Raw genomic sequence first — 27,871 nt, forward strand, 5'->3', positions numbered from 1 at the left:
GCAAAGAAATCACCTTAATCACAATCATGATGCGATCTCGACAATCTTTGCGTGTGAAAACGTTTGAAAAAAATTTCGAGGGGAGGGAAAAAAGAAAAAAAATATACACATATATTAAAAAGTAAAAAAAAAAAAAAAAAAAAAAAAAGAAGGAAGAAAAGGGAGAGGTCCTTCGGAGGACGTGGACGGGTCGCACAGGCGCAGCAACGTCCTCCTCCATCCCTCCATCGGGGTGGCGAGGGTTGCGCGAGTGCGCAATAAAGGGTTGGCCTGGCCCGAGGGAACGTCGTAGGCTCGTCGCAGTCGAGTGGCTTTTGCCGAGTGCGAGTGTTTATCCGCCGTTTGTCCGCGCCACTTTCATTCACGAAACCGACCCTGTTCCAGCCGTCCCCCTCGTGTGCGTGTGCGCGCGCGCGCGCGTGTGTGGTGTGTGTGGTGTGTGTGTGTGTGCGCGCGAGTATACGTGTACACAGTTTACTCGGTTTGCTCGTTCGCGTTCCCGTGCCCGAAAGGAGATTGGAGGCGTGCACTTTTGCATCGGGGAGTATCGAGAAGAGACGGAGGGGAAGAGTCGAGTGGTCGAGGCGTGTCACTTCCGTGTACAGTTGCTCAGTTTATCGAGTGTTGCACGAGGGGTGGCGGTGCTGGAGTAGTTCATTTTCGTTTGTCGCGACCACTGTGCGCACAAATATATATATATATAATATACGTCTGTGTGTGTGTATATATATATATATATATATTTTTTTTTTCTAACCTCTACTACGTTGGATCGAAGTACCTTCTCTTTTCGCGTGAGAAAGAGGGATAGAGAGATAGGGAGAGAGAGAAAGAGAGAGAGAGAGAGAGAGAATAGAGATGCTGTAGGGTGAGAGAAGGAAGATTGATAATCTTCGAGCGTGTATGGTGGATTATGCGTGATCGTAGAAAGGAGGAAGTGAGGTAAAAGTGTTTTTTCGAGGCAAAAGCGGGCCGGCGAGCGAGGGGGCTCCGGGATTCGAGCAACAGGTAATTTAAAAGCTGACTCCTAGCGGGGCACCGGTTTCCTGGTCGGGGGTGAGATGGTTGGTTGTTTGGCTGGTCGCCGAGATGATGCAATTTACGCGCCCCTTAATGAAGGCGGAGGCTGTTTCTTGCCCCGTGGAAAATTCGATTTTTCCTTTTGTATTGGTGGATATTCTTGTTGGATATCTCCTTGATCGGAGATAGTGGAAGGGAAAATCCGATTTTCCTTTTCTCCTGGCATATTCATGATTTTCCGTGGCTAGGAGAAAGAGAAAATTGTATTATTTGTCCTGTGTTGTTTTTCTCTGCGTTTTCTGTATTTAAATTGTGTGTAAAAAGATTTGTATTTATGATTAATGCTTGAAAATTCTTGAGATTTGAGAATATGTGAAAAATTATATTTATAATAATAGAACTTTAATTTACGTATATAATATAATATATATATTTGTCTTTCCATTATTTTCAATCAATCGTAATATTTTTAATTTCTAAAAATCATCCATACCAAGATTCCAATTAAATTCATTTAAACTGTCTATCAATATTAATTTAAAAATCGGAATTAAAGAATTATTTTTCCTAAAAATCTTCGTCCATATCCCCATCTGTCTAGATGTCAATTAAATTTCGCGTGTCTGAATATCTACATCGCGTAAATAATTTTCACTGGTTAAAGGTCGGATGAAAGTATAATATTGACGGCGTGGGATGTGGATTAAACGTGTCTGTTGATGCAAGTAGGTTAACTACATCGTAGATAACAGGTCTCGTTACACGGAAGGGTAGTTAAGTCTTTCGTCAGGGGGTGATTTATCGACGGACATGCAGATTTCCCTATCGGATAAAGGAAAGTGGATTTCGTCCGTTAAAGCGTGTTCGTCGCCTTTTTCTTCGGCAACTTAACGCTGTATCGGTTTACATTTAAACTCATTCATGCGAAAATTCGTCGATTAACTTTAGCTTTAACGACTGCTCCAAGTATCTGCGTATTTCTTGGAGAAATCGTCGATAAAAAAGTTATATATCTTAGATTTATTGTTTATTTATAAATAAGAGAAATAATTGCAATTGAATTTATATTCTTGTTCTCTTAATTATAAATTCTTCTCCTTTTTTAGCTTTTTCTAAACATTTCTTAGGAGAGAAATTTATTTACTTTCTTGAAGATTCGAGAAGATGAAATATTGTTAGGAAAGTATTTAATAATTATTAAATATAGGGTAAAATTTTTTTGAAATTACAGTAATAAAATCTTTCATGATTTCTTAAAAAAATCTTATTAATAATCTTTCATAATTTCTTAAAAAATGAAATAAATTTTGGATAATGTTTAATGAGAATGATATTAATAAAAATCGATTAATATGAAAGGTATTTGATCTAATTATTTGCACACAATATTCGTTCACATGTGTATGTAAATTTTAGTAATATTGAAATACCGGGATAAATGCCTGGAATTTTTTAGAGCATTAAATGAGAATTTAACGAAATTTCAGTGAATTAAATTTCAGTGAATAATTTCTGCAAAATTTCTGATTCGAAAACATTCGATTATTAATTGTATGGTTAAATATCGTTTTAATATGCGACGAGAGTATTAATCGAGTAATATTAAAAAATAATTCAAATATAATTCTTTAATTTTAGATTTTACTTATAATATATTTTATTCAAGAAAAAAATAAAAAAATAAAAAATGTTATAAATAATAATTTATAATAAATGCAAGGTATACGGAACTAAAATCTATCAAGCGTTGGATAAAGCCTTGTTTATCGACTTCAAAGTTTAAAATATGCTTCAAACTTTCAGACAGCCTTCCAAATATATCCTACCTAACATTTAAAACTCATCTATTTTTCTGAGCTTAAATAAATTTTAATACACCTTATAAATCTAAATTATATCGCTCTAAAGAGATTAGAGATTTTATTTTATTTTATAAAATGTCATTTTATACATACATATCTCAAAAAAATCAAATAATTTCCAAAAGTTTATTTTTTCTATCTCTTCTTTGAACCCATTTTTACTTTCTTTTCTGACAAATAAATTTTAAGAGGGAAATCGAAATAATGATTTTTCGAATTGTATTCGGGCTACATGAAATTTTTTCTAGGAAAATACGAGCTCGATGCCGGAGGCTTCAGGGTCAGAGGTGGCCGACGAGTCGGATTATTCGATTTTCGAGAATAAGGCCGGCTTGGCCGAGGATATGAAGTTTCTGGCAAGTATGCCGGAACTATGCGACGTGACCTTCCTCGTCGGTGATACCAAAGAACCTATTTGCGCTGTGAAGGCTGTTTTAGCGGCCAGAAGTAGGTTCGTATCGTGTATTATTTCAAATAATAATAATTTACCCATTTATTCATTCAGTAGTCAAATTTGAAAATTCTCAAACTTCAAAGAGAATTCTAAAATTTGTAAAAAAAATTCTAAAAATCATTGAGATGTCTACGATTCTTAAAAAATTTTAAGAATTTTAAGATTTTTCAAGAAAAATTCTTTAATCTCTAAAGATTTTAAAAAATTTTTAAATTCAATGACGAAATTCACGCAAATTCTTCGTTTTCTTTTTTTTCCAGAGTTTTTCAAAAAATGTTTTACCAGGCGCCAAGTCCACAACGTAAAAAAGAGCCGGCACCGAAAGAGAATAAAATCCGCCTGTTTCTAAAGAGAAGCTCGGAACCGTTGTTGAATCTGCAGAATGCAGCGCAACAGGTAATCGCAATCATTGCAGAAACATCGCTTTATTTGTACTTTTGCTATTCTTTAATAAACAATATCGATGCTGTTCGAAGGCAGAAATGTCAAAGCAAATTGAAATTCGAATCGAACAGACAACAGTGTGGGCAGTGAACTTTGAAACATTTTACACGTGCAGTGGAATACACCTACGAGTGTCCATATCTTGACATGTTGAAAATTGAATATTTGATCGTTAAACTTTAATTTTTGAAAACTTTAATTTAGATCGATTAATTTAAAAGTGAAAAACATTGGATTTATTCTTCTATTGATATTGATTATATAATAGAAAGTGTTTTATATTTAATATGCTTTAAATTTAAAATATTGACACTGAGACGTGAAAAAAATGGAATATAATTTTTTAACGCGAGGCTATATTTTCAAGAAAATTGATTTTAAATATTTTAGTGCTACATCTATATTTAACTATATCCTTAACGGGTGCCATAACAGAATGAATATTACTACTTATATTCTGTTATATTATGTTACTATTTATGTCCATTATATTGAATAATGGAAAAAAACGTAGATATGAAACGAGATATTATTGAAAATTTCATTTTGTTGAACACGCAATTTTATTCTTGGTAATAAATTTCTACGTAATTAAGTTTCTTTTATTATAATGTAATATTGTCGTGCATTAATATCTTCTTTCATTAATATTCCCTATTATTCTCCATTATTCAATGCAATTATACAAGCAAATACCTGTATAATTTTATAACCATAGTTTAATATCGAAATATAAGTAAATCGCACACACGCATTGAAATAATTGTGTGCGATTAAATAACTTTGAAATTGCAATTTTTTGAGTACTAAAATTATTTATAGGATATTCTGTATATAAATTTATGCATCTCACAAAAATATTGACAACTTGAAAAATATTTATACATACCGTGTTCAAATACAGTCGTTAAAATGATAGAAATAGTAAGTGTGCGTTTGTTGTGTGCCGTGTAGCGGTCAGGGTTCGCTCAGCAGTTGGCTCCCATACAAGAGGTATTATTATATCGCCACTTCTCTATACGATTTTGCATCCTGATTCTCCTTTTTTTTTTTTTTTTCTTTTTTTTTACTTGTCGATTTCTTTCCTCGGCCTTTCTCTTTCACTCTAATGCTCGCCAAACTACTCTCTCTTTCTTTCTCAGTTCTCTTTCTTTCATAATCTCTAATAAAATTAACGAGAAGGATCCTGGATAACGACGATCCTAAATAATTTAAAGAATTAGTCAAATGGATTGGCCTGTTTCTTTTTACATTATTTCTCGATGTATGGTTTATAATAGTAGAATTTTTAGAGCGAGATCTCGCGATGAAGCAGTTATCCTGGAGTATCGATTGCATGGAATATTTACGCATTGATATTGTGAAATCAATGTAATGAAGTTAACAAAATCGATATAATTATTTCAAGAAAATTATTCACAATTTAATTAATATTTATGTACATTTGAAATTGTTATGATAATATTTATTTAGGTTTCAAATTATCACAATATTAATGCTGTGTTATTTATTAAAAAATATAAAAATTATATTTTACTCTATTTAAAGAGATAGACTATGGATTTATTATGTCTGGATACCAGATTAATTCTTTTGCTTTAAGAAAAAATTATTTATAATTTCATTCAAAAGATATTAATATATTCGTAGAATATTTGAATTCTAAGGATCAAAACAAATAAAAAAGTTTCTATTCAAAAATTCAGCTTATTTATTACGAGCTATCTATTGAAGTTTGCGTTAAATGAAGCGAGATGAAGATAGAATGACACGGAGCGTCATGCCGCGGTGTGGCTTGAAACTAAAAATATAGCTCTCTCACTCTAACTATGTCTTACTTCGTCTAACAAGCTTCGTGCAGCAATTGGTCAACTTTAATAAATATATAACTTTAATAAATAAACCTCAACTGATATTTTTATATTAATAATCAACATTTATGTTTAGATTCTTTAAAAATAATTAAAAATATCTCTCAAATTATCATTGAATCAAAATTATTCGAGATAAAATATTACTTCGAAGTTTTCAATCCTATTATTTTTTTTAAATATTCATAATATTCTAAATTGTTTAAGTATACAAAATATTGCAATATTAAAACAAATTAACAACAATCAAATTATATTTATCAATCTAGTATCCTCGTGTATGATTAATTATTCAGAAATTACGATGCATCCAACACAATTGAACCTATATATATATATATATCGATGAAGCATTTGTGATTCCAGTCTATCTCTTTCCAATCGGCATGCAAGTCTTAAAGTGACTACACGGTTTCAAAGATCGTATCTTTCTTATAGTATATACAGGCAAATTTGCAATAGCTGTAGACACGCACGATCGCAATCATAATCCTCTTTAGTAGAGGAGGGCACGATTTGATTCTGCATCTCACAATTCGTCGTGCAGTCATGAAACTAAAAGCACAGTAGTTCGCCTATAAAGAGTGTGCACCTATATAAAATTTTTGCGATTTCAATACTTCGATTTTTCAATTTTTCATCGATGCTTAAGCGAACAGTGATGGACGATCTGATTATTAAGAAATCATTGACGAGATTTATTCAAAAATTTGTCTTTGGCAAAAAAAAAAAAAAAAAAGAATTAATCATCGAATTGTTTAATCTTCAGGTTGAAAGTATATCCATCACTACGTATACAGAGATAATCGCTTAGCATGAATTTTCAATTCTCAAATTCGTAATCGATGATACGATGTTTTTGTTGTTATAAATATGAAATTTTGTTTGATGAATCATAGCCGAATCAGCATCATACGGTGATCATCGAGGAATTTGAACCTGATGTGTTCCGCCAGCTGATCGAATACATTCATACCGGATGTGTGACGTTGCAGCCTAGAACATTATTGGGTATGTGCTTTACAAACATTGTTAATTAAATTAAAATATTGAAAAGAAAGTTTCAATCTCTTTTCTTTGACGGCTGTAATTCAATTATTAATAAATATTGCCTGGATGTATCAATAACTCGTTTCCATTTTAAAGGATTGATGAACGCTGCTGATTATTACGGATTGGAACAACTGAGGAAAGCTTGCACAGGATTTGTGCAATGTTGTATAACAGTGGACACGGTGTGCGCTTTATTGGCGTCAGCTGAACGATACATTCAGTACAAGTGTACAAAATCCTTGGTTCATAAGGTGAGTTCGCAAAAATGTATAAAATTCTTTTCTCTTCTTCTTCAACAAAATTCTAAAAGAAAGTAATAGATTAATTTAAAGAATATTATTAAAAATATTACAAATATATTTTATTTTCAGGTATTTGAATTCGTCGACGAACATGGCAACGAAGTGTTGAATTTAGGCTCGTTCACCCTTCTTCCTCAACACGTGGTTCGTTTAATCCTCGCTAGGGAAGAGTTACGTGCTGATGAATTTACCAAATTTCAAGTAAATATTATAATTATTATTATTAAAATCGTTTCAGTTCTGAAAGATCGGATTGTTATTAAAAGTTGATCAAAATTACTCATAGGCGGCCTTGATGTGGAGCAAGAAATACTGCGATAGCAATCAGAATCAAGATCTGAAGGACGTAATAGGCAACTTTCTGGAGTACATTCAATTTCACAAGATTCCTGCAAACGTGCTTATGAGGGAGGTTCACCCTCTGGGCCTGGTACCTTCGGGGATCATAGTGAACGCGTTGGCCTATCAGGTGCGTGTTGTTTCAGAAATAACAATGGAATTAAATACTAACACATTCTCACTTCTCTTTCTCTTCTTCTTTCTACTTCTACTAATCAAAATTCCAAGTATTCAGAGTAGAAGCCTAGATATTCTATAATTTTTACCTAATACGAAATTCATTTGTGCCTTTCATTAGGAATATCGCAGACAGAACTAGTTGCAAAATTATTATTATTATATTTAAAAAAAAATATAATATCATTATTAGTCTGATATTTGACAAGATTGACACTGTTACAAGCAGCACTTTTAGTGTAGAGGATTGTAGTTTGCGAATTTCTAGCGAAATGAGATAAAAAATGTACATTCTCCACGAAGGTAGTATGCTCTCAGTTCAAAGTTATTTCGTTCGATATATAACGTTTCGTTATATATCCCTAGAAAGCTAACCCAAGAACGACGAGAAATTATGGTCGGGAATAATTCAAGTATGAATATGCATTTATGATTCTTCTTGTCCCCTTTGATATATATACACACACATACCTGTTTGTGTCTTTTGTCGAAGCATGCGGAAGAGAGTGCAAATTGTTTAAAAATTTGATTGAAAAATTCATTATGTATATATTAATGAGATATAGTGTGTAATAATTGAGAATTTTTTTTTTGAATGTTTGGAAATTTCTTTTTTAGTTTATCTAAAAAATTAAATGTTAATTTGTGTTCTTCTTATTTAGAAATTCTTTTTATCCTTGGATAAAAATATTTTATTTCATCTTTATCATTTATTAATTGATATTTTATTATTATTCTATTTAATATTAATTTAATATTGATCATTAAAATATATATATTTATTTTTTTTTTAGATGTTTTTTTTATGTTTAACGATATATCACGTTGATGTACTGTTTACATTGTTCAGAATAATATTGTGAAACAATTAGAATATTATTCACTTGACGTATCCCTTATAAATTTAATAATCTTCAATATATTAATCATTGTGGACAGTGTAAGAGTGTATCGCTCTTTGTTTTTAAACCTTGGCATATTCACATCTCTAATATATTATTAATTATATGTATCATTTTATATTTTATATTTTTATACACATATGTTGAAAGAAAAACTTTTCCCCTTATTGCACATGTAGTATATATTTCGATTAGCTCTTGCTAGTCCCTTTTAAATAATAATAAATGTTTCCTGAATTCATTCTTTAAAAATGAACACCCCTTTCCTATTAAATTTATTACGATACATTTAACAGATAAATAACCACAATATACTTTCCATCACAATTTAATATATCAATATGAAAACTTGACATTTACGCTACCTTTTCGATACGGAGAACGTCATATATTATTCACAATTAAGAAAAATATATTCAAAACTATATTCTTCGAATATAGTTACATCTTCCAATCTATCCATTCTCTAAAAATCATTCTCAAAACAATTTAAGTTTGTTCACAAAGTTACAAGATTTGCATTGGACTAATACAACTTCGAGTCTCGAGATGGCGCTGCGTCACGCGTTCCCATAACGAAAGGGTTGCCTCTCGCACCTCGAAACACTTCTCCCCCCCCTCGAATCACAACCGCAAGAACAACTTACATAGACACGATCCCTCCACCCTTTCATCCACCCTTTCTTCGCCCCATCCCGAAAGCCTCTTAACCAGAGAGTTTGTTGCAGGCAGACCCGACCAGTGTCGACCCCGGAAAGCTCTCCCCCCACAAAGTGAAGCACCAGGACCGTAGTCTGTCGGTGCAATCCTCGTTGCAGGACCAATTCGGGAGCAACACGTCACTGAGCTCGAGCGGTTCATACGAGGGGTCCGACGAGAAACAGCATTCAGGTAGCAACTAACCTCCGGCCACGGCCGCACTGATCGCGGCCGTATCGGACGAGCCTCGATGCGAGGGAATTTCTATTAACGATGCGGTCTCGCACCCGCTTGAAGGTAAATACGGCATAGCGGAGCAGGAAATACGGGAGCAGGAACAGTGGCAGAAGCACAGGCAGGAAGAGGAGGATCTGCAACGGCTGATCGAGCAGAGGAGTCAGTATCAATCGATGAGGCAGGACGAGGTGCAACGGCAGCACGACGAACAGCTGATCAGAAGGCAGGAGGAGGAGTTGAGGAGGCAGGAGATGCAGGAGGAGTTCGAGAGGAGGCAGAAGAGTATGAAGAAGAAGAAGCAGGAGGAGGAGTTGAAGAGGAAGAGGGCAGAGGAGGAGTTGAAGAGGCAAAGGGAGGAAGAGGAGCAGAGGAAGAAGCAGGAGGAGGAGTCGAAGAGGCGGAGGGAAGAGGAGGAGGAACAAAGGAAGCGGAGGGAGGAAGAAGAAGAAGAGAGGAAGAAGGTGGAAGATTTGACGAAGCAAGAGGACGAGAAGAAGAAGAAACGATCGGAAATGGAATTGAGAAACGAGGAAGAAAAGGAGAGTTTGGAGAAACATCGAAAGGAGGAGGATCTGAGAAAGGCAGATCAAGAGGAAATTCCGCAGAAGAGATTGAAAAGTGAAGAAGATGAGAAACGGCAGGAATTGGAGCAGCGATTAATGATCAAAGATCGGGCTCGAGAAGAAACAATTGAATTAAAGGAAGAGGAAAAATTGGATGGACAGGTGGAAGAAGAGAGACGAAGAGAGCAGGAAGAGTTGTTGAAACAACAAAAGGAAGAGGAGCAACGAAGAATTCGAGAAGAGAAGAAGATGCAATTACAGCTGCAGGAATTGAAAGCCCATTGGACGTCGCAGCAGGAGGTAATGTTGATGATGCAGGAGGAAGCGTTGCAACGACAGATAGAGGAAAGAAGATACGAGGATGAATGGGAGAGCAGACAATTCCAGCAATTGCAATTGCACATAGAGGGTCGAAAACCTGAGGCGGAGAAGAAGTTGGAGCAAAGACAGATAACGGAGCGAAAAAGAGGGAGGAAGAGGAAGGAGGGAAGAGTGGAGATTAGAGTGCACGAAGCTGAATCGCCGAAGCGTGAACAGCAACTCCAGCAATCACAACTCGCAGATGGCGTTACTGGTTTCTACATAAAGATAGTCGTGAGACAGGAAGGCAGAGCCAATTTAGTTTGGTTGTTCAAAACGCACAAATTTTGAATGATTCTCGTTTCTCAACGTCCTCTTTTCTCGGTTTGCCACTGCAATTAAAGTTTATAATTAATTGATTATTTTCGAGAAAGAAGATTATTCCAAGGTATGACTATCATTCTTCGTATCGTTTAAATAATTTTTGTCTCAAGTGAAAAAATTTTCACTTTACGCGTAACGAATCGTTGTTTTTCTTTTTTTTTTCCTCTCTCTTTTTTTTTAATATACATTGATATAATTTTTTATCGTTGTATTATACACAGATATTTAAGATAAGTGTAAAGAGATGTTCACTCATGATGGTTGTTAAATTCAGACCGAATGTCTGTACGTAGATAAGATACGTGCTCATTGTTGAAATGATTTAATAGAATATAGTTAAATCTTATTGCGATATATCGTTATTTTAAGGGTATTTATAATTTGTACAATGTCTGTGAGATCTCTAAATTCAACCGGAGAATTATGAGTTCCGCTGCTCAAAAAGAAATTGTCAGAAAATTATACGGTCGAACCTATTTACCTCTAATAAAACTTTCATTGTTAAAGTATCATTTACGGTATCATTTACGATTCGAACGATTGATTTATCCTAGGGAATTATCCGGGAAACTGGCAAAATAATTCTCCGATTGCTTCCAGCGGTGTATCAACATGAAACGTAACTGTTATCGACACCGATTTTACGAGTGTTAATTTTACAACTGACACGTTAACGACTACTTATATACAATAATTTACATACGCTGCCTGTCTCTGAATTCCCCGGCCACTTCTTCAATCTAATCATTATCAATTACGCGGTGTCACGCCAGTAATGAAAGAACACGAGTTTCGTCGACATCAATCAAACTCCTCGCTTTCTTGTGAATCAAGTAACTTCATAATAATTTATTATTGCTCTCAGCCTCGAATTTTTTTTTTTTATTCTTATAACGGCTGTTATAAAGCGATAGACTGTCTGAAATATATTTTACGCCAAGCATCTCGAACATCCATTTCGATCATTCGAAGAAAAAAATCTGTTTTTCTATTCCGTTCGCAAAATTGGACCATCTAACTTTAATCATTTCTCAATCATTTTTGTGGTCAGCGAATAACAATTTTTTCTTTCTATCATATATGATATTTTTAAAGAAGACACAAAATTAATTTTGAAGATGCGTGTCTTTGCTTTGAGTAAGATCATCTTCGTTTATTAGTGATGGATAATAATTATTGGAGTATACGTAAAAAAAAAAAAAATGTAAATAATATTAAAAATTTACTGTAAAATAAAAATTACGAAAAATTATCCTTCGTTATCGTATTATTTGTGACAAGAAAATTTTTATCAAAATCCATATATAGCGGAAATAAATTAAAATATTCATGTTATATGGTCCATTCTATAGTATAGCAAGTATTACGATAAAAATTGTTGAAAACGTCACAATAAAAATTATTGTTAAAAATTGAAAAAAAAAAGATTTTATCAGAAAAATAGAAGATATTTTTCAATCGTGTATGCATACGTGAATCAATTTACTTGTAAAGAAAGAAAGAGCAACGGTAAAAATAAGAAGAAAATGATGTTATTGTTGAACAATTTTATCATATCCATGGAAGGAACTGCAAAAATTGATATATTAAAAATATATTACATATTACGTATGCATATAATAATATTAATATAGCGATATATTGTATCAAAGGAGAAATATCGTTTTTGAGAGGCAAGGTGTTCGAGAGCTGTGGTCGACGAATGACAAACGATTTCTACGAAAAATATTGTATTTCCGTTGTTATTCCAACTTTATTTCCATGCTTCAGGTTTTCGAAAATCAGCACTTTTTATGAAATGAAAAACTTGACAAGAGTTATACTTTAAAATTCAATTTATAAATTTATAAACTCGTCAAGTTTTATTTATTAAATTTATTAAAAATTTCTTTATAATTGTATCTTATTATATTATTATATTAATGTAAAAATTATTTATTTGTGTTTTTTCATATGATTGAAATTCATAAGATCTCGTTGATAATTTTGAGATTATATTATTACTTTTCACGATTGATAATATCGTTATTGATGCACAAATAATTTTACACGACTGTGAAGCTCTTTAATCGTGCTAGTGACTCGCATCCACTTGCATTCTTGCAACGAAAATGTGTTTATGAAACTGTGAATATATATAAAATAATAATTAAGTAACGTTTATCATGCAGCGGGAGGAAAAGTGTTCTCGATAATGATTTCGAAATTATTTCTCTTATTTAACCTTATTTAAACCCCACTTAACACTCTCTTATATTTCATTCATTAAATTTATAAACACACGAATTACATATTTTCTTTAAACACTCGACACACAATAATAACAATAATAAATAAACTAATGAAGTAATCACACGAAATAATTAACGTTATATTTTCATTTTCGTACGAATATCGAAGAAATCATTTTCTACGAAAATATTTCAATTTCCAACTAAAAAGAAAAATATATACACGTAAATATATATATTCTAAATTACACTTTCATACTTTTTTCTAAAAATATGTATACAATTTATCAGAGAGAAAGAGAGAGAGAGAGAGAGAGAGAGAGAGAGAGAGAGAGAGAGAAAATTATTCAATTTCTTCCTGTTAACATTCTTCTTCCTAACTGCCGCGTTTAAGCTAATTGTTTAAGGAAAAAAAAAAAAGAAAAAAAGAAAAAGACAAAGAAGAGTATCTATTGAACGTTGTTGATGTAATATACTCAGCATTGGTACAAAGCAGAACGACGACTCATTGATTCGCCGAACGCTGTGTCCACGGTTCACGCGATCAGGGGGAGAAAGAATATTGTACAAAGCGAATAATTTAAAGGTTGACATAATTTTATTCATGAGTTGAGCGAATGTAATGTCTTTGCGAAATTGTTTCGAAGAAAAACGAGTTAGTTGCTACCGATTCGCAAAACCGATGCGCAATCCTCGTGTGTTGAGTCGAAACCGATGTATCTATATGTAAATTATTAATGTGGCGATTATCGTGTGATTCGTGTTTTATGTATAATCGAGACTATTTCTTCAAATGATAATTATGTATGTACGTTGAAAATATAATATATGATTTAATTCATCTGTTAAGTTTATCAATTGACATTTGTCGATTAACCGAAAAAGCATTTCCTCCATGAATTTTAAGTTCAATCGGCGAAAAGCAAATCTTATTTTCAAGAAAACTTGAAGAAATCTCCGCAACATTGATACTTTTATTTCATATCGAACTCGATATAAGAAGAACGTGATGTGACGAGCAGACACAATTACAATAATTGTTCAGAAGAGGAACAAATTTAGGTAGAAAAATAGAAGAAGAATAATTCTGCATCGATTTCGTCGTTCTCCTTTCGTACTGTTGACAATACTTTAATCGTATGGTATACATACACCTTCTCAGGCTAAATGTATAAAATAATATACATATATAGTACATAGGATTATATATATGATAAAAATTATAGAAGATTGTATAATCTATGAGTGTATTGCCTCTCTGTTTCACGGTGATTCGTGAATTTTAATTATTTAAAATATGTTATACAAAATATAATATTACTAACTATAATTTATATGATTCTTCTTGGTGGAATAGTTAAAATTATTCAAAATTAATTTACAAATGATTGATGGAATGATTTACGTGATTGATGGAATATTCAGTATTTATAAAATAATATACGTCAATGTAATTTATTGAAAAACTTTGTTCAAGATTTATTCCATTTAGTTAAGAACAAATTACAATTAATGATTTTTATAATCTTTGAATTTTCTTCTTTTTTTTTTTTTTTAACTTATACAGCCTTTCAATGAGTTTCAGAGATCGACAAAATGGACGTCACACCTTTCTCGAGTATCATTTAAAAATATCACTTAATACGTACAATTATAAAAATTACAATACGAGAAGAATTTTTAAAAAACTTTTTAAATTACAAAGTTGAGATAGCAAATAAAATTTAGAAAAGAAACTGATAATAAATAAAAGATGAACGTATATAAAACATCATATTCGCATCCCTTGCATAAAATTCTATCTCCATTACTGAATATAAGTTGTTCGAATCGTTCGAGACGAAACTTTCACAAAGTTTTCAATGATATTTCAATCTCGAACGGATATGGAACAAATTGTTGATAATCGAGTAAAAAAAAGGAGAACAACGGAACCATGTATCAAACTAAATCCAAAGGACCGTCACTGGAAAATAATATTTTATCATCGTTGTATAAGCGGGGCTCAATTGCATAAGTGTCAAAAATATATTTATAAATGTGGCGTAGCCCATTTAAATCTGTGTATCGTTGTCTGTCTGTGCGCATCGTTAATTTAAGGTGTGTGTAAACAAAAAAAAAAAAAATGAAAAAAAAGAAAAAAAAGATTAACAAAATGATATGTCTGTTGAACATGGCGTTGACTACTACTCGTTATGACGTTATCATCGATCCTATTTTTCGTGAAATTCGACCGATCGAATCGAAATTTATCGTCATTTATTTTACATCCCTGTGATTTGTGGATCTGGACAAATTTTAATCGAGTCAATTTCTTTCGAAGAATTCCTCCTTTCGAAGTAAATTCAATTCTTCCAAAATCGATTATAATATACGTTTTGTAAATATTAAATATCGATTTTGTTCAAAAATAAAAATTCATAGAATCAAAAACATCGATTCGATTAATGGAAGAGTTTCACACTCACACACACACATACATACACACACATTATGATCGGTGCAATTCTATCTAAAGTTCGATCTCTATCATGTTGTGATATTCTGTAGCCAAATGAGTTCAAAATAAAGGGAGAAGAGCGTGATGTCAAGAAGCCACGAACCGTGAAATCTATCCTATCCTTAAATATCCTTGGTTAAATACTTTCTAAATATACAAAATATTTACCAATTGTTCTTCTCAATTTCATAATGTTCACAAAATTAAACTTGCTCCTCTCCTAATCCCTTGCATTTAAGCGGATATAATATTTACATTCTTCTATTCTCTCTAACAGAATTTCAACGGATAGATAGAAGGTGAAAGATCAAGCAGAAGCACCTTTCGACTCTAAAAACCACTTCCTCGAGAGATTATGCTTGTACGTTGTTAAAAGCAACATATGGCAAGCGAGAACCGCGAGAATAATTATATTTTCGACGTATTGATGACTGTGTGTGACGCAACGAGCGAGGGGAATTTGAACGATCTATCGTCTAATCCTTCATTGATTTCCCGATATCGACGTTAATGATCCATTTAAGGTATCTTTATCCTGCGATAGTCATCGTTCGAACGAATCCAGTTGTGGCCGATTAGAAGTAAATCTGCAACGGAATGGAGCATGAGTAGGAAGGTAAGTGAAGCGGTAAAATATGTTATTATATCGTAAATATATATTTAGTTACTTTATGTTAAAAGTAGCTGTACTCGTTCGAAAGGCTTGACAGCAATTTTACACTCGAGTCGAATACGAGCAATTTTCTAGCCGGATTTATCGCGACAACGAGATTTATCGCAAATAGTTACAGTACTGTATAATTGTAGTGGGATAAATGTAAAATATTTTCCAGGTAATGGTAACTGTGTGTAATGACAGAGTTTCGAATAAATATATAACTATGTTGTAAATATTAGAGGCACATAATACATATTCATGAACTGAGCTCAAGAGGAAATGGGAATTGTTCGACTTTTCCATTTTTTTTCAAAATTATGCAATGCAGAAATTTGAATGTGGATAAAGGTAATTATTTCTCTTTCTATATATTTTTCCTAATGTTAGAGGCATTGTGCAACTTTAGAATAATATACCGGGTGTACTAAATCAGATGGAATATCTCGTTTAATTTGTGAAATTGTATACTTTTGCAAGAGCACTGTTCGAACGGATGTCTATGTTTAGGTGGCCATATTTACATTTTTCACAGTTCTCGATACGGAATATAAAAATTTCGAATGGAAAGTTGCTTGTGCCAACAAAATTTAGATTTTAATATAGTTATCTAGGATTTGAAATACTAAGAGATACGTGGATACGAGTAAATTATAATTGCAATGATTCCAATTAAATTTCAAAATGTAATTTTCACATACAAAAATTTAACTTAATTTAACATTATCTGATAATCGTAAAAATAAAATAAGATAAGAATGTTTTATAGATAATTATCAAATGAATTGTTAATCATAACAAAGAAGAAATAAATTCCTCTTCCAAACGTAGATCTCATATAGATATAAATATACGATAAACGATATAATTTACTTTTATCTTGGGTAAACATATTAATGAAATTAAATATAATTAATCTTAGATAAATATACTAATTAATAAAAATAAATAAATCTATGTTTCCTCTCGCGTATTTTATTTTATAAAATATTATTATTATTATTATATTCTTTATTATTAAAAAAAATTCCAAAATATTTTCAAGATTATTCATATCATCAAAATTAATTAATCAAATTGTACTAAACTTTACAAATATAATTGTTCATAAATTGCCTCATCGTTGCCAATCGGCACAATCGATAACCACATTGATCTCCTCCTTCGAATTCAACAAAAACGTCACAAAATTTCTCCTTTGGAAACCTATATTATAATCTCAAATCCTTCGAAATCTGACCGACATCGATCAAGCTTGCTCGTTTACCATCCAGAATCCAGATTAGACACACCGATTATCTCGAAAAACTCGTAAAACTCGGATTGAGTCGTTTGGAAATGATTATCGATCTTATCGATAAGAGCAGGCGTACGCGTATCCAAGGTGAAAAATATGCAAATGAGATACGCGAAAAGCGTGGTTGCGAGCCAGTGGATCAGAACCAATGGGCTGCTCCATTCATGGCGGAGGAGGATGGAAGGAAGAGGAAAGGAGGGTGAGGGGGGAGAAAGGGAATGGACGAAGGGGACGATGGTCGATGCTGATGACGTTTGGCATTAAAACGAGCGGCTCTCTCGACCGGTGCACTCGTCCGGTAGCGTTAATAAATAGGGGACATCAGCTTTTAATTACGCGCCTCGCTTGTAATTGTAACCCGCAGCGAAATCGTACGCTCGCCGCTCCTCTACTTTACAACGGTTTGCGACGATATACGAGCTGCGTTGATAACAGCCAACCATCGCTGTTGCTGATCCTTCGGTGAACCGATTAACGATCCCCTCGTAATTATGCTCCGCGAAGAGTGAGGCGCAGCCTGCTCCTTCCATCACTCGAAAATCGTTATAGGTGAGGGATTCAACAGGATTTTTCTTTTACGGTGATAAATGGAATAAGGAAAAAAAATTTATCTCGCTTCTTCGACGATTTTAATTTCTATGTTATTCGAATGAATTCTTAGAATCATGATCTAATCTTTTTTCGATTATTCAAAAAAAGAAATTGTTGATCGAATTATAGATGGGGGACTTTTCATTTTTAACAATTTTAATTTTATTCTTAATATGAACGGATTGTTTTAATATTTCTTTTGTGTTATTTATATATATTTTTTGTATCGAATGATTATTCAAACGTATTAATAAAAGATGGATAAAAGTTTTTTTAAAGAAATTGTTGAATTTCTGTGCAAAGATTTGTTCGTATTACAATTATGAAATATTTATAAACACTTTTGCAATTATAAAACGTGTACACCCGTATATATTTTCTTAAGTTCCAAAAGTTTATGAATAATTATTATTCATCGATGCAATCAAGTCACGTATAATTTATTATTATTATTCGTTTATTATGACATTTGTGCACGTCTGTCACGCGTAAAGATATTAATTGTTTAAAAAATTTATCATCGAAGAAAATTATTTTGCATTGAACGATAGTCCAAATAATAAATGGAACAATTGTTTGACAAGTGGAAATATTTACAAAACAATAGAATTTTTCAAAACAGAACTTTAAGAAAATAAATATGTTTTTCATAATATATATTCGGGAGAAGTTATCTTCAAGAAGAAACAACAAAATTTTTTTACGTCCAAGAAATAAATATACAATACAATATTATTTTTAAAATTTTTTTTGCAATTATTATAACATTTTTTTATAATTCACATTATTATTAAACATATTTTATCATTGTGATATACTGTTTTTAGATTGTTGTTTTTCATCTAATGATATACAGATTTTTATATTTATTGGTATGCATTGACACGTCTATTTTCCATAATTTGTTCCTCGCTAAATTTAACAACATAAGTGAGAAATCAAAATATTCTAAAATAAAATGTTAAATGACTAATAAGTTATATTGATAAAATATTTTTTAAGAAAGAAACCCAACACTAAATATTCGTTCCATTGAAAATAAATAATCGGACATAAAATACGAAAATAGTGAAATTTCTTCCAATTTAAATAAATTTCAGTATTTATATTACTTTAATAAATATAAATAGTATAAAGATCATAAAAGTGTGAAAATATACGCAACTCGCTGTAAACCGGTTCAAATAAAACATGAAAGGCGAACACGAAGAATTAATCTGTTTTAAATATATTCGAATCAAGAAATATAAAAGCCATGTGCGTAATTCAATGATGAAAATAGAAGTAGAAAAAAAAAAAAAAAAAGAGACTAGAATTTTCAACCAAAACATTAGTCACATTGAAAACACTTCTCCTATATTTTGTTTGCTCCACAACAATAACGTGATAAGATGAGCTCGAGTGAAATAATTGCATCGGATAGACAATAGATGTGACTCGTGTATTGATAAAATGGTAAATTGGTGGCAGGGGGGATGATTGACCTTTGGATACAGTGAAAACAGATTACGTAAATGACGATGGCTTATATATTAGAGACACGAGTATTTTGCAACGTAGACTGACTATGATGCCCGCGATCGTGTTATTGTTGGCACTGCTCACGTTGGCAGCGGGTGAAATTGCTCACAATGACCCACATTTTGCTCCTGGCCACGACGCTATCGTCCATCTCTTCGAATGGAAATGGAACGACATTGCGAAAGAGTGCGAACAATTCCTTGGACCTGTAGGCTTTGGTGGAGTTCAGGTACGTGATAAAATTTTTAAACATTAATTGTAATATTTTTATTTTTAAATTCAAAATATTACTCAAATGATAGTTTATAATAAATATATTATAGTTGTGTGAAAACAATTGATAAATACGTGATGTTTATCGAAGAGATTTTTTATGAAGGTTTTTTAGAAATTTTAATATAAAATTTACAGGAATGTATGCTTAATATCAAAAACATAGTTTGATTAATTTTTCGATTTAAATAAAACCCATATTTAAATCAATTCTGAATTAATTTAAACAATTTTCTAGAAAATAATGTGGATTAAAAATTTACTTGCATCAGATTTATTTTTTTGAGATGCCAATAACAATTAAAATTCGATATCAGGGATCATAATGGAACTTATCTTTTAATCTTTAATTTACCTATTTACCACTACTAAATGATTATCGATTAAATATTTCCTCGCGTATTATTTGCAAGAATAATTTCTATAATAAACTATCTTCTGTAAACAATCTCTGTAAACAATATCTATCTATACTTTTATCAATTATCGATCTGAAACTCATTTATCTCAACAACATCGACAGCAATTACGAATCCTCATCACTGATCGGGATAAAAAATCAATAATTCAAAGAAACTAAACTCAACCAAATTTATTCCATCCAAACCATTCCATTATTTTAAATAAATCAAAAATGGAAGCATCGTTCCCACGTTATCAACGCAACACGTATTAGTATAGGCAACATTTGTATAGGTATCACCGGTACAAGAGAACATAGTGATCGACAAGAGGCCATGGTGGGAACGTTATCAACCGATTTCCTACAAATGGATCACGCGGTCGGGCACGCGACAACAATTCATCGATATGGTGGCGAGATGCAACAAAGCGGGTGTACGGATCTACGTGGACGTTATAATGAACCATATGTCCGGTGATCGGAACGACGCGCACGGTACAGGCAACTCGAGGGCGAACACGTACAATTTCGACTATCCGCAAGTGCCCTACACCGTCAAAAATTTCCACCCTCGTTGCGCGGTGAACAATTACAACGACCCGTCAAACGTGAGGAACTGCGAGTTGGTCGGTCTCCACGACTTGGATCAGAGCCAAGAATACGTCAGGTCGAAGCTTGTTGACTTCCTCAACGATCTGGTCGCCATTGGTGTTGCCGGTTTCCGGTTTGTATTCACGTTGTGATTAATAATAATAATAATAATAATAATAATAATATTGGTGACACATCGATAATATCGGTGTGTGAACAGGATCAAGCGATTAAAGTGTTAAAGAAGAGAACTTCTTGAACTTTTCAGAGTGGATGCTGCGAAACACATGTGGCCGAGCGATTTGAGAACGATTTACTCGAGAGTGAGGAATCTGAACAGGACGCACGGTTTCCCTAACGATGCACAGCCATACATATTCCAAGAGGTGATCGATTACGGGAACGAGGCTATCTCGAAACGGGAGTACAACGGAATAGGGGCGGTGATCGAGTTCAAATATTCATATGAAATTTCCAATGCGTTTCGGGGGAACAATAATCTGAAATGGTTGGTAAACTGGGGAGAGCAATGGGGTTTCCTACCCTCGAAGGATTCTCTCGTTTTCGTCGACAATCACGACACGCAACGCGACAATCCTCAAATACTCACTTACAAATACTCCAAACGGTACAAGGTATGACCAAACATTTTTCCATATTTTCCTTTTTTCTTTCTTTTTCTTTTTTTCTTTTTCTTAGAAACAATTTATTCCTGAATATTTGGTACCTCGTTTTTTATTTTTCAATTATTGTTCGATTGAAAAAATACATGTGTAAAATGTGTCTAGCATTTTTACGGTGAAGCAATAAATATTTATTAGATTAGGGAATACAGTGATGGTACAGTGAAAGCTAGCAAGTAGAATAGGTCAACCAATGATCAGACTCAAATACTTCTCTCCATGTTTCGTGCAATACTACGTTAAATATCAATGGTGAAATTTTTTTCCAACGAAAATTCCGATTAATTTTTTTGATGAAATTTTTGCATATATACTTTTTATTTATCTTCTTTTTCCACTCTTATTTTCGAAAGAAAACAATTCCAAGGCTAATATTTGGAATAAAATATAATGTTTCTAGATGGCTGTCGCGTTCATGCTGTCCCATCCATTCGGTACCCCACGAATAATGAGTTCCTTCGACTTCCAAAGCAAGGATCAAGGACCGCCTAATGACGGCAATGGCAACATTCTGTCGCCTTCGATCCACGACAACATTTGCAGCAACGGATGGATCTGTGAACACCGTTGGAGGCAAATCTACAACATGGTTCGTTTCCGCAATTTGGTCAAAGGAACGAAGATCGATAATTGGTGGGATAACGGAAGCAATCAAATCGCATTCAGTCGGGGATGTTCCGGATTTGTCGCGTTCAACGGTGATCAATACGATCTCAAGAAAAATCTGAAAGTCTGTCTACCTCCTGGCCAATATTGCGACGTGATTTCTGGTAATTTGGAGAAGGGACGATGCACTGGCAAGATTGTCACTGTGGGATCGGATGGAAATGCTAATATAGAGATCGGCGCAGGAGAAGAGGATGGAGTTCTCGCCATTCACGTTAAGGTGAGTGAGTTTAAAACTTGAGATTAATAAGAAGTAAATGAGAGATTTTTATTATTTTATTCTTATATAAATTTGCCTTATATAAATGGTAGGGAAAGTTTATTTGTAATATTTTTTTTATAGATTTTTTTGATTTAGTTCTTTACTCTTTTTTATTAACTCAATATTAATTCATAAATTATTGTAATAAAACGTAATAATAAACGCTTGAAAATAACAATTTTATTTTCAGGCTAAAATGGCGTAAAGAAATCATAAGCATCAGCAGAGATTGCGATTGAACGAAATGAGAGGTTCTTAAAATTCATCTTACGACGAAAAAAGGTTGTATTTAATTCTTCGTAGAGCAAATAATTATTAAAATATGTATATTTTACGTATATTTTTATCTCTATCATTTTCACCACGATTTTTTTCGTAATCCAGGGTCTGTAACAAAAATAAGGCCACCAGTGAAAATATTTTTCAACAATGTTTATTTTAACAGAAACAATGTACTGTTCTTGTTCTCTTTTCACCATTAATTTCTACTATACATAATAAGACAGTTAATCAGTAAAATAATACACGACAGATTCGCGATGGGGGGAAATAAAAAAAAGGGGATGTCGAAAGGATTTTTTTTTTTCTTCTTCTTTTTCTTCTTCTTGTTTTTCATTCGAGGATGAAGGAATAAACTGGACGCAGGCGTAAATCACAGAAGGAAACGAAGGATGGAGAAATGGGTGGAGAATAAAAATCATCGAAGTTATCACAAGATTGCCTTATTGCCCGTTTCTTTATCCCTCTTTCTTTCTCCAAAATTGTCGTCCCTTTCTGTACAATTATTCTCATTTTTTTTTCTTTTTTTCCTTTTTTTTTTTTTTCGTTTTAAATAATTTCCATCACACCAGTACGAATTTTTCCTTTCACTCTATTCTCCTCTGTTTTTTTTATTTTTTTTTATTTTTTATTTTCTTCCTTAATACAAATGCACGCATACTCTTCCCGTGTTCGCACACCTGACAATTAAATGATCTCGTGCTATGCACGCGGTAATGATGTGCATAAACCTTTTGCTACGAAACTAAATAAAATACTACGGGTCCTTTTGTAAAAGCACGATATAAATAAATGCTTAAGCATTATGTACAGTGATTCTCGGTTTAAGTAAAAGCCGCTAGCTCGGTTAATATCCGCTCGTACTGTCCAGAATTTTTCTTTTCATATATCTATACATATATATATTAATTTTCTCTACGTTAAAATATTATTAAATTTTCTGAGAGTTCTATGGAAAATTTTTAAAAGATTTTATCCAATTATATACGCACAAAATGAAGATGATTAAAAAGAATCGAAATCACGAAAAGTCGAAGCGAAAAGTTTATCAAAAATCTATTGAGGAATTCGAATTATGAAATATCGAATCGAGATAAAATTGTTAAAGTGTTGTTTTTCATAAAGAGTCGAATTTTCGCAAAAGTACAAGCAAAACTGGAGAAGCACGAGCAGATGTGCGCGCGAGATCGCGCTTGTAAGTGTATGTTGTGTATATGTTTGTGTGTACGTATGTGTGTATGTATACATAATATTTATAAACGTATATAGTCTGCAGTAAATTCAGGCTAATGTAAATCTAAAAATACTGCTCGTCTTACGAACTTATCAACTCTCCACTTAATAACAACTGTCACACGCCCAACAGCTTTATCTCCTCTTTTATACGACTAAATTGTTATTACATGAACATACAATAAGGCAACGGTTTTAATGCTAAATAAATAAACGTTAAACGTTGAAAATAAGGGAGGAAGAAAAATTAATTTACAGTTTTTTCCTTTTTCTCTAATTTCTACTGGATCTGTGGATCACGTCGATCACGTTAAATCTACATCGTGTATCGCCTTCTCTCCAATTCGTCTCTTAATGTTTGTGTGTGTGTACGTGTACGTGTTTGCGTACGCATGCATACGCTCGTGTGTGCGTACTCGTGTGTGTGTATGTGTGTGTGCGTATATGTACATTACATTTATACTACGGTATGCGAATGTACCCGCGCGTGATGATATTCCTCTTCGCATGTGATCTGCACGTAGAACGTTAGCAAAAATATAATTTAGTTATATTTTATCATTATAATTCATTCATATAAAAACTTCGTTAAAATATATAAAAGAAACAACGATTTGAGCAAATATGTATATCATCCTATTCATACAGTTAAAAAGTACCGCGTTGAAAAAACGTTCATTTTCATCGTTATTGCACATTAATTGTTTTTTTTTTTTTTTTTTTCTTTTCATTTTCCTCTTTCGCTGATATGATGTTGTCTCGTTTCGTTTTTCTTTCTCTCTTTCTCTCTCTCTCTCTCTCTCTTTCTCTTTCACTCTTGCTTTCTCTCTTTATATACTCGATCCTTACACGCAATCGTTTCTCGTTCACTCATCTTTTACATACTCTCAAATAACAATTGCTCGCAGTTTATTTAATTACAAACAGTTATTCACTGTTTCCTCGTGTTATTTATTATCGTTTTCATTGTTTCCACTTCTTCATTCGATAATGAAGAATTGAGAATTCGTTACTCGGCACTTTTCCTATTTGTTTTCGTCGTTGTTAGTGTTCCAGTGAAATTATTCGAATTCATTTTGAACGAATAATCGATTATTTAAAATGAATATGATATTCTTAAATTTATTTGTCTTAAAAAATATCTAATGTTTTGGATTAAAACTAATTTTCATTGCATTGTTATTATATTAATTAATTAGTATAGTTTCAAAGCAAATGTATTTTTTATAATCGTAATTAAAGTTAAAATGAAAAATGCCATGGAGTAATATTATTATTGCTGTTATATTTGAGTATATAAATAAATTCATTTGCTTTATAATATAAATTTTTCGAATTTATCGTGTGAAAGAATTCGAATAATTATTTTGTTGGTACAATCCAGATAGCACGCGATATCTGATATCCATTTTAAATTTAATTGTAATAATATCCTGACTTAAAGATGTTTTGAAATAATTAAAATTGTATTATAATTACTATACTCGTTACATTAATATAATATTTCTTTTTTTTTTTAATAAAAAAAATTGAATGAATACGTACGTAGAAATACGTAAGTTAGGATCAGTGGCGCACTCTAGCGGACATAATTATTACACGAATAAAGAAGTAATCATACGCTCATTTTTTTTTCAAATTCTTGATATGGAATTCCAGATATTCTGATAAAATTTATGAAATAACTGTTTTTTTTTCTAAATATTTTATTTTGCAAAACAAAATTTTAAAACATTTTCAAATTGTTAATAGATTATTATCAGACATCTTTAAGACAATAAGATATCATTGTGCTATCTGTAAATGAACTTTTCTCTACGAAATCTCTGTTCTCAGGTAACAAGGGGCAGCATTGCTTGAAATCGCAAATTCTGCACATTAAAAAGAATCACCTCGCTCTCGTTATCTCATCCAATCTAAGAAAGGCTAGCCTTTTGGAAGACTTTTTCGATCGATAGAGGCACTCGTTTTTTTTATTCATGATATATATATATCTTACACACATATATATATAAGAAAAAAAAATCTCCATTAATAATTAATTCATTTTAGAACTTCGATTCGCGCGGTAATTATTCTAAAACGTTAATTTCCTTCGCCAAGGAAGACATTCCTGAAGAAAATTCAAGGCCGTTAATATCGCGTGAAACCGATGTTGTGCCTTGACACGCTAATTGCTTACGAAGGATCGAACACGTAGCTTCCGGTTGCTGATTTTTTTTTTCTTTTCCTTTTTTTTTTTTTCCTTTCCTCTTTTATCGAAGTGTAATTTGAATAAGCACGCAAACAAGGCGTTCTAATCGCTAATTGCCATCCCAATTAATTTGATTATCACGCAGCGTCAGCTTCTTTGTGCTCATCGCGTGTCTATTCCTAATTTATAAACGCGAGAACGTTAACACTTGTTAGTCACCCTCCACTTCCTGCTAGGCGAGGAGAACTCGTGAAAGCCCGGCCAGTTGGTACAAGTCTCTTAACGACTTGTAAAAAAAAATAACGAACTAGAAAGTATCGAGAATTGTACCTTTGGAAGGGGGGAGAGGAGGGGAAGGGGCTTTCTCTTTTCTCAAATAAATTTTATGATCGGGCTGCCCAAATTCTTCTCCGAGTTTCGGGCATCGAGTATCATCCCTAGCTTCGTTTCTTCTTAACGAAAGACAATAATAATGATAAAATTATCGATCGAACGACGTAACGATGATAAAACATTGTTTCAAGTTCGATCGATTTTCGAGCCGAACTTTTGGACGATATCAATTGTGGATAAGAAGTTCGTATGTCGATTTATGGAATGAGATGAAGAGGATGCATGATAAATTTGTATCGAATCGACTAATAAAATGAAAAAGTACTTATTCCAAATCGATTCAAATTACAGAGAACTAATTGCAGAAACAGAATGAAATGAACGCAGCAATAAGAAACAAAGAAAAGATACTACAACTTCTTATCCACGCTTCAAACTCCCCAAGTTCAACTCGATCGAAACTCGAAATCCTTCGTATATTTTTCCATCCGAAAACGCAATGTCCAAAAACTTCCCCCCTCCCCCTCAATCATCCTCCTTCTCAAAGAACCGCCTATTCTCATCTCCCTCGCACACACCTATTATTTCACACGAATCGATCCAGCCGTGTAACACAAGTACAACGTAAGTACAACATGCAGGCAAATTCTGCATCGAGGACAAAAATAATAAGTCATTTATCTCCAGGTACACTTGATTAATCGTATCAATACAACGAAACTCTTGATCGTCGTCGAACGTCCCTCCCTTCCCTTCCCCCGCCCCCTTCCCCTCCCCTCCCCTCCCCTAATGAACGAACACTCGATGGACAACACACAGGCGGAGCCTCCACAGCGTAACTCCACAGCGTCACGTGTACAAACAGCAAAGCATCATGCTGTCGCGTGATCCGCGTCACTGTTTGATGGGCTTCTTGAACACCACTTCCGGCTTGCGTATCGGGCGTGACACGCGCCGTTCTATCCTTAGGGCCCTGTTCGGGTCCTGGGAGGGCGCCACAGCGCCCTCCGGGCCCAGAGGAGTCTCCGCCATTGTTTGTCAGTTCCCCGTGCTGCTTGGCCGCCTTCCAGGCAACTGTTGCTGCTGCGGTTGCTGCTGGTGTTGCTGTTGCGACGCGGCAGCGGCGGCCGCGGCCGCGTTCAGGGCTGGCAGGGGCGTCTGGTGGCAGTGAGCGCAGTGCAAACAGACCGTGCACGCGCCCAGTTTCCGGGCGAGGAGGGCGCGAAGCTTCAGGGCTGGGCCCAGCTTCATTCCCATTGGGCCGGTCAGGTGGTCCTCCGAGAGAAGGGGCAACGCTGCTCCATCGATCCGGTGCTCGCGGAAATTCTGGAAAAGAAGGATGGAACGGATTCGTTAGTTCTTCTGGCGATCTTGGCTTTTTTCTGGCGGGATGAAAATTTAAGGTGGACAATGTTTGGATGGACGTGTGATTTGAATGGATCGTCGTGAGGCATACAGAAATGTTTATCATGGAATTTTTTTTTTCAATTACAGGTAAAAAATTGTAAGAGATATATTTTGTTGGTCGGGAGAAAATCAATGTATTTTCGAA

At 33.5% G+C, this 27,871-nt stretch overlaps 3 protein-coding genes and 1 long non-coding RNA gene across 9 annotated transcripts in view; 2 read left to right on the forward strand and 2 right to left on the reverse strand.

Annotated features, from left to right (window-relative positions):
• The first annotated feature begins 246 nt into the window (after positions 1-246).
• LOC550732 (trichohyalin) lies at positions 247-12,777 on the forward strand. 3 transcript variants are annotated; one of them, XM_006565062.3, is made up of 11 exons: positions 247-678; positions 779-1,008; positions 3,131-3,333; positions 3,597-3,732; positions 4,735-4,773; positions 6,551-6,662; positions 6,798-6,955; positions 7,076-7,207; positions 7,293-7,475; positions 9,153-9,315; positions 9,421-10,574. In XM_006565062.3, exons 3-11 carry the CDS (start codon positions 3,146-3,148, stop codon positions 10,572-10,574), a joined length of 2,265 nt encoding a protein of 754 aa, XP_006565125.3. In that variant the 5' UTR covers positions 247-678; positions 779-1,008; positions 3,131-3,145. The 3 variants fall into 3 exon arrangements, with proteins under 3 accessions (XP_006565125.3, XP_016771456.2, XP_026300459.1); XM_026444674.1 differs by having other exon boundaries at positions 248-1,008; positions 9,421-12,777; XM_016915967.2 differs by lacking the exon at positions 4,735-4,773 and having other exon boundaries at positions 247-1,008; positions 9,421-12,777.
• A 2,606-nt stretch (positions 12,778-15,383) lies between these two features.
• Positions 15,384-16,684, reverse strand: LOC113219193. The gene is made up of 2 exons (XR_003305947.1): positions 16,007-16,684; positions 15,384-15,925 (listed from the first exon to the last, which is right to left on the reverse strand). It is a non-coding gene; the product is annotated as an uncharacterized LOC113219193 (long non-coding RNA).
• Positions 16,685-19,438: 2,754 nt separating this feature from the next.
• Positions 19,439-22,617, forward strand: LOC406114 (alpha-amylase). The gene is given in 5 exon segments (NM_001011598.1): positions 19,439-19,631; positions 20,372-20,802; positions 20,938-21,304; positions 21,753-22,238; positions 22,471-22,617. Coding segments are annotated over 5 exon segments (1,482 nt in total). The 5' UTR covers positions 19,439-19,448; the 3' UTR covers positions 22,486-22,617.
• A 3,238-nt stretch (positions 22,618-25,855) lies between these two features.
• LOC100578423 overlaps positions 25,856-27,871 on the reverse strand; it is a 340,640-nt gene continuing 338,624 nt past the window's right edge. For 3 of the 4 annotated variants that reach the window (XM_016915971.2, XM_016915974.2, XM_026444677.1), the window contains one exon: positions 27,358-27,645. In XM_016915971.2, the coding sequence (XP_016771460.1) occupies positions 27,358-27,645 (288 nt within the window). Of the gene's footprint in view, positions 27,646-27,871 lie in introns of all 4 variants that reach the window. The other variant, XM_016915968.2, reaches the window with a different exon arrangement.

This window comes from Apis mellifera, linkage group LG13 (assembly GCF_003254395.2).
Source record: "Apis mellifera strain DH4 linkage group LG13, Amel_HAv3.1, whole genome shotgun sequence".
NCBI lineage: Eukaryota > Metazoa > Arthropoda > Insecta > Hymenoptera > Apidae > Apis > Apis mellifera.

What these genes read in the sequence shown, in the direction of transcription:
- LOC550732 (XM_006565062.3), top strand. Translation starts at nt 3,146, where the DNA reads ATGCCGGAGGCTTCAGGGTCAGAGGTGGCCGACGAGTCGGATTATTCG. An exon ending in GCAGCCTAGAACATTATTGG is followed by an intron (nt 6,663 to 6,797) that starts GTATGTGCTTTA and finishes TCCATTTTAAAG; the next exon opens with GATTGATGAACGCTGCTGAT. An exon ending in TGAACGCGTTGGCCTATCAG is followed by an intron (nt 7,476 to 9,152) that starts GTGCGTGTTGTT and finishes AGTTTGTTGCAG; the next exon opens with GCAGACCCGACCAGTGTCGA.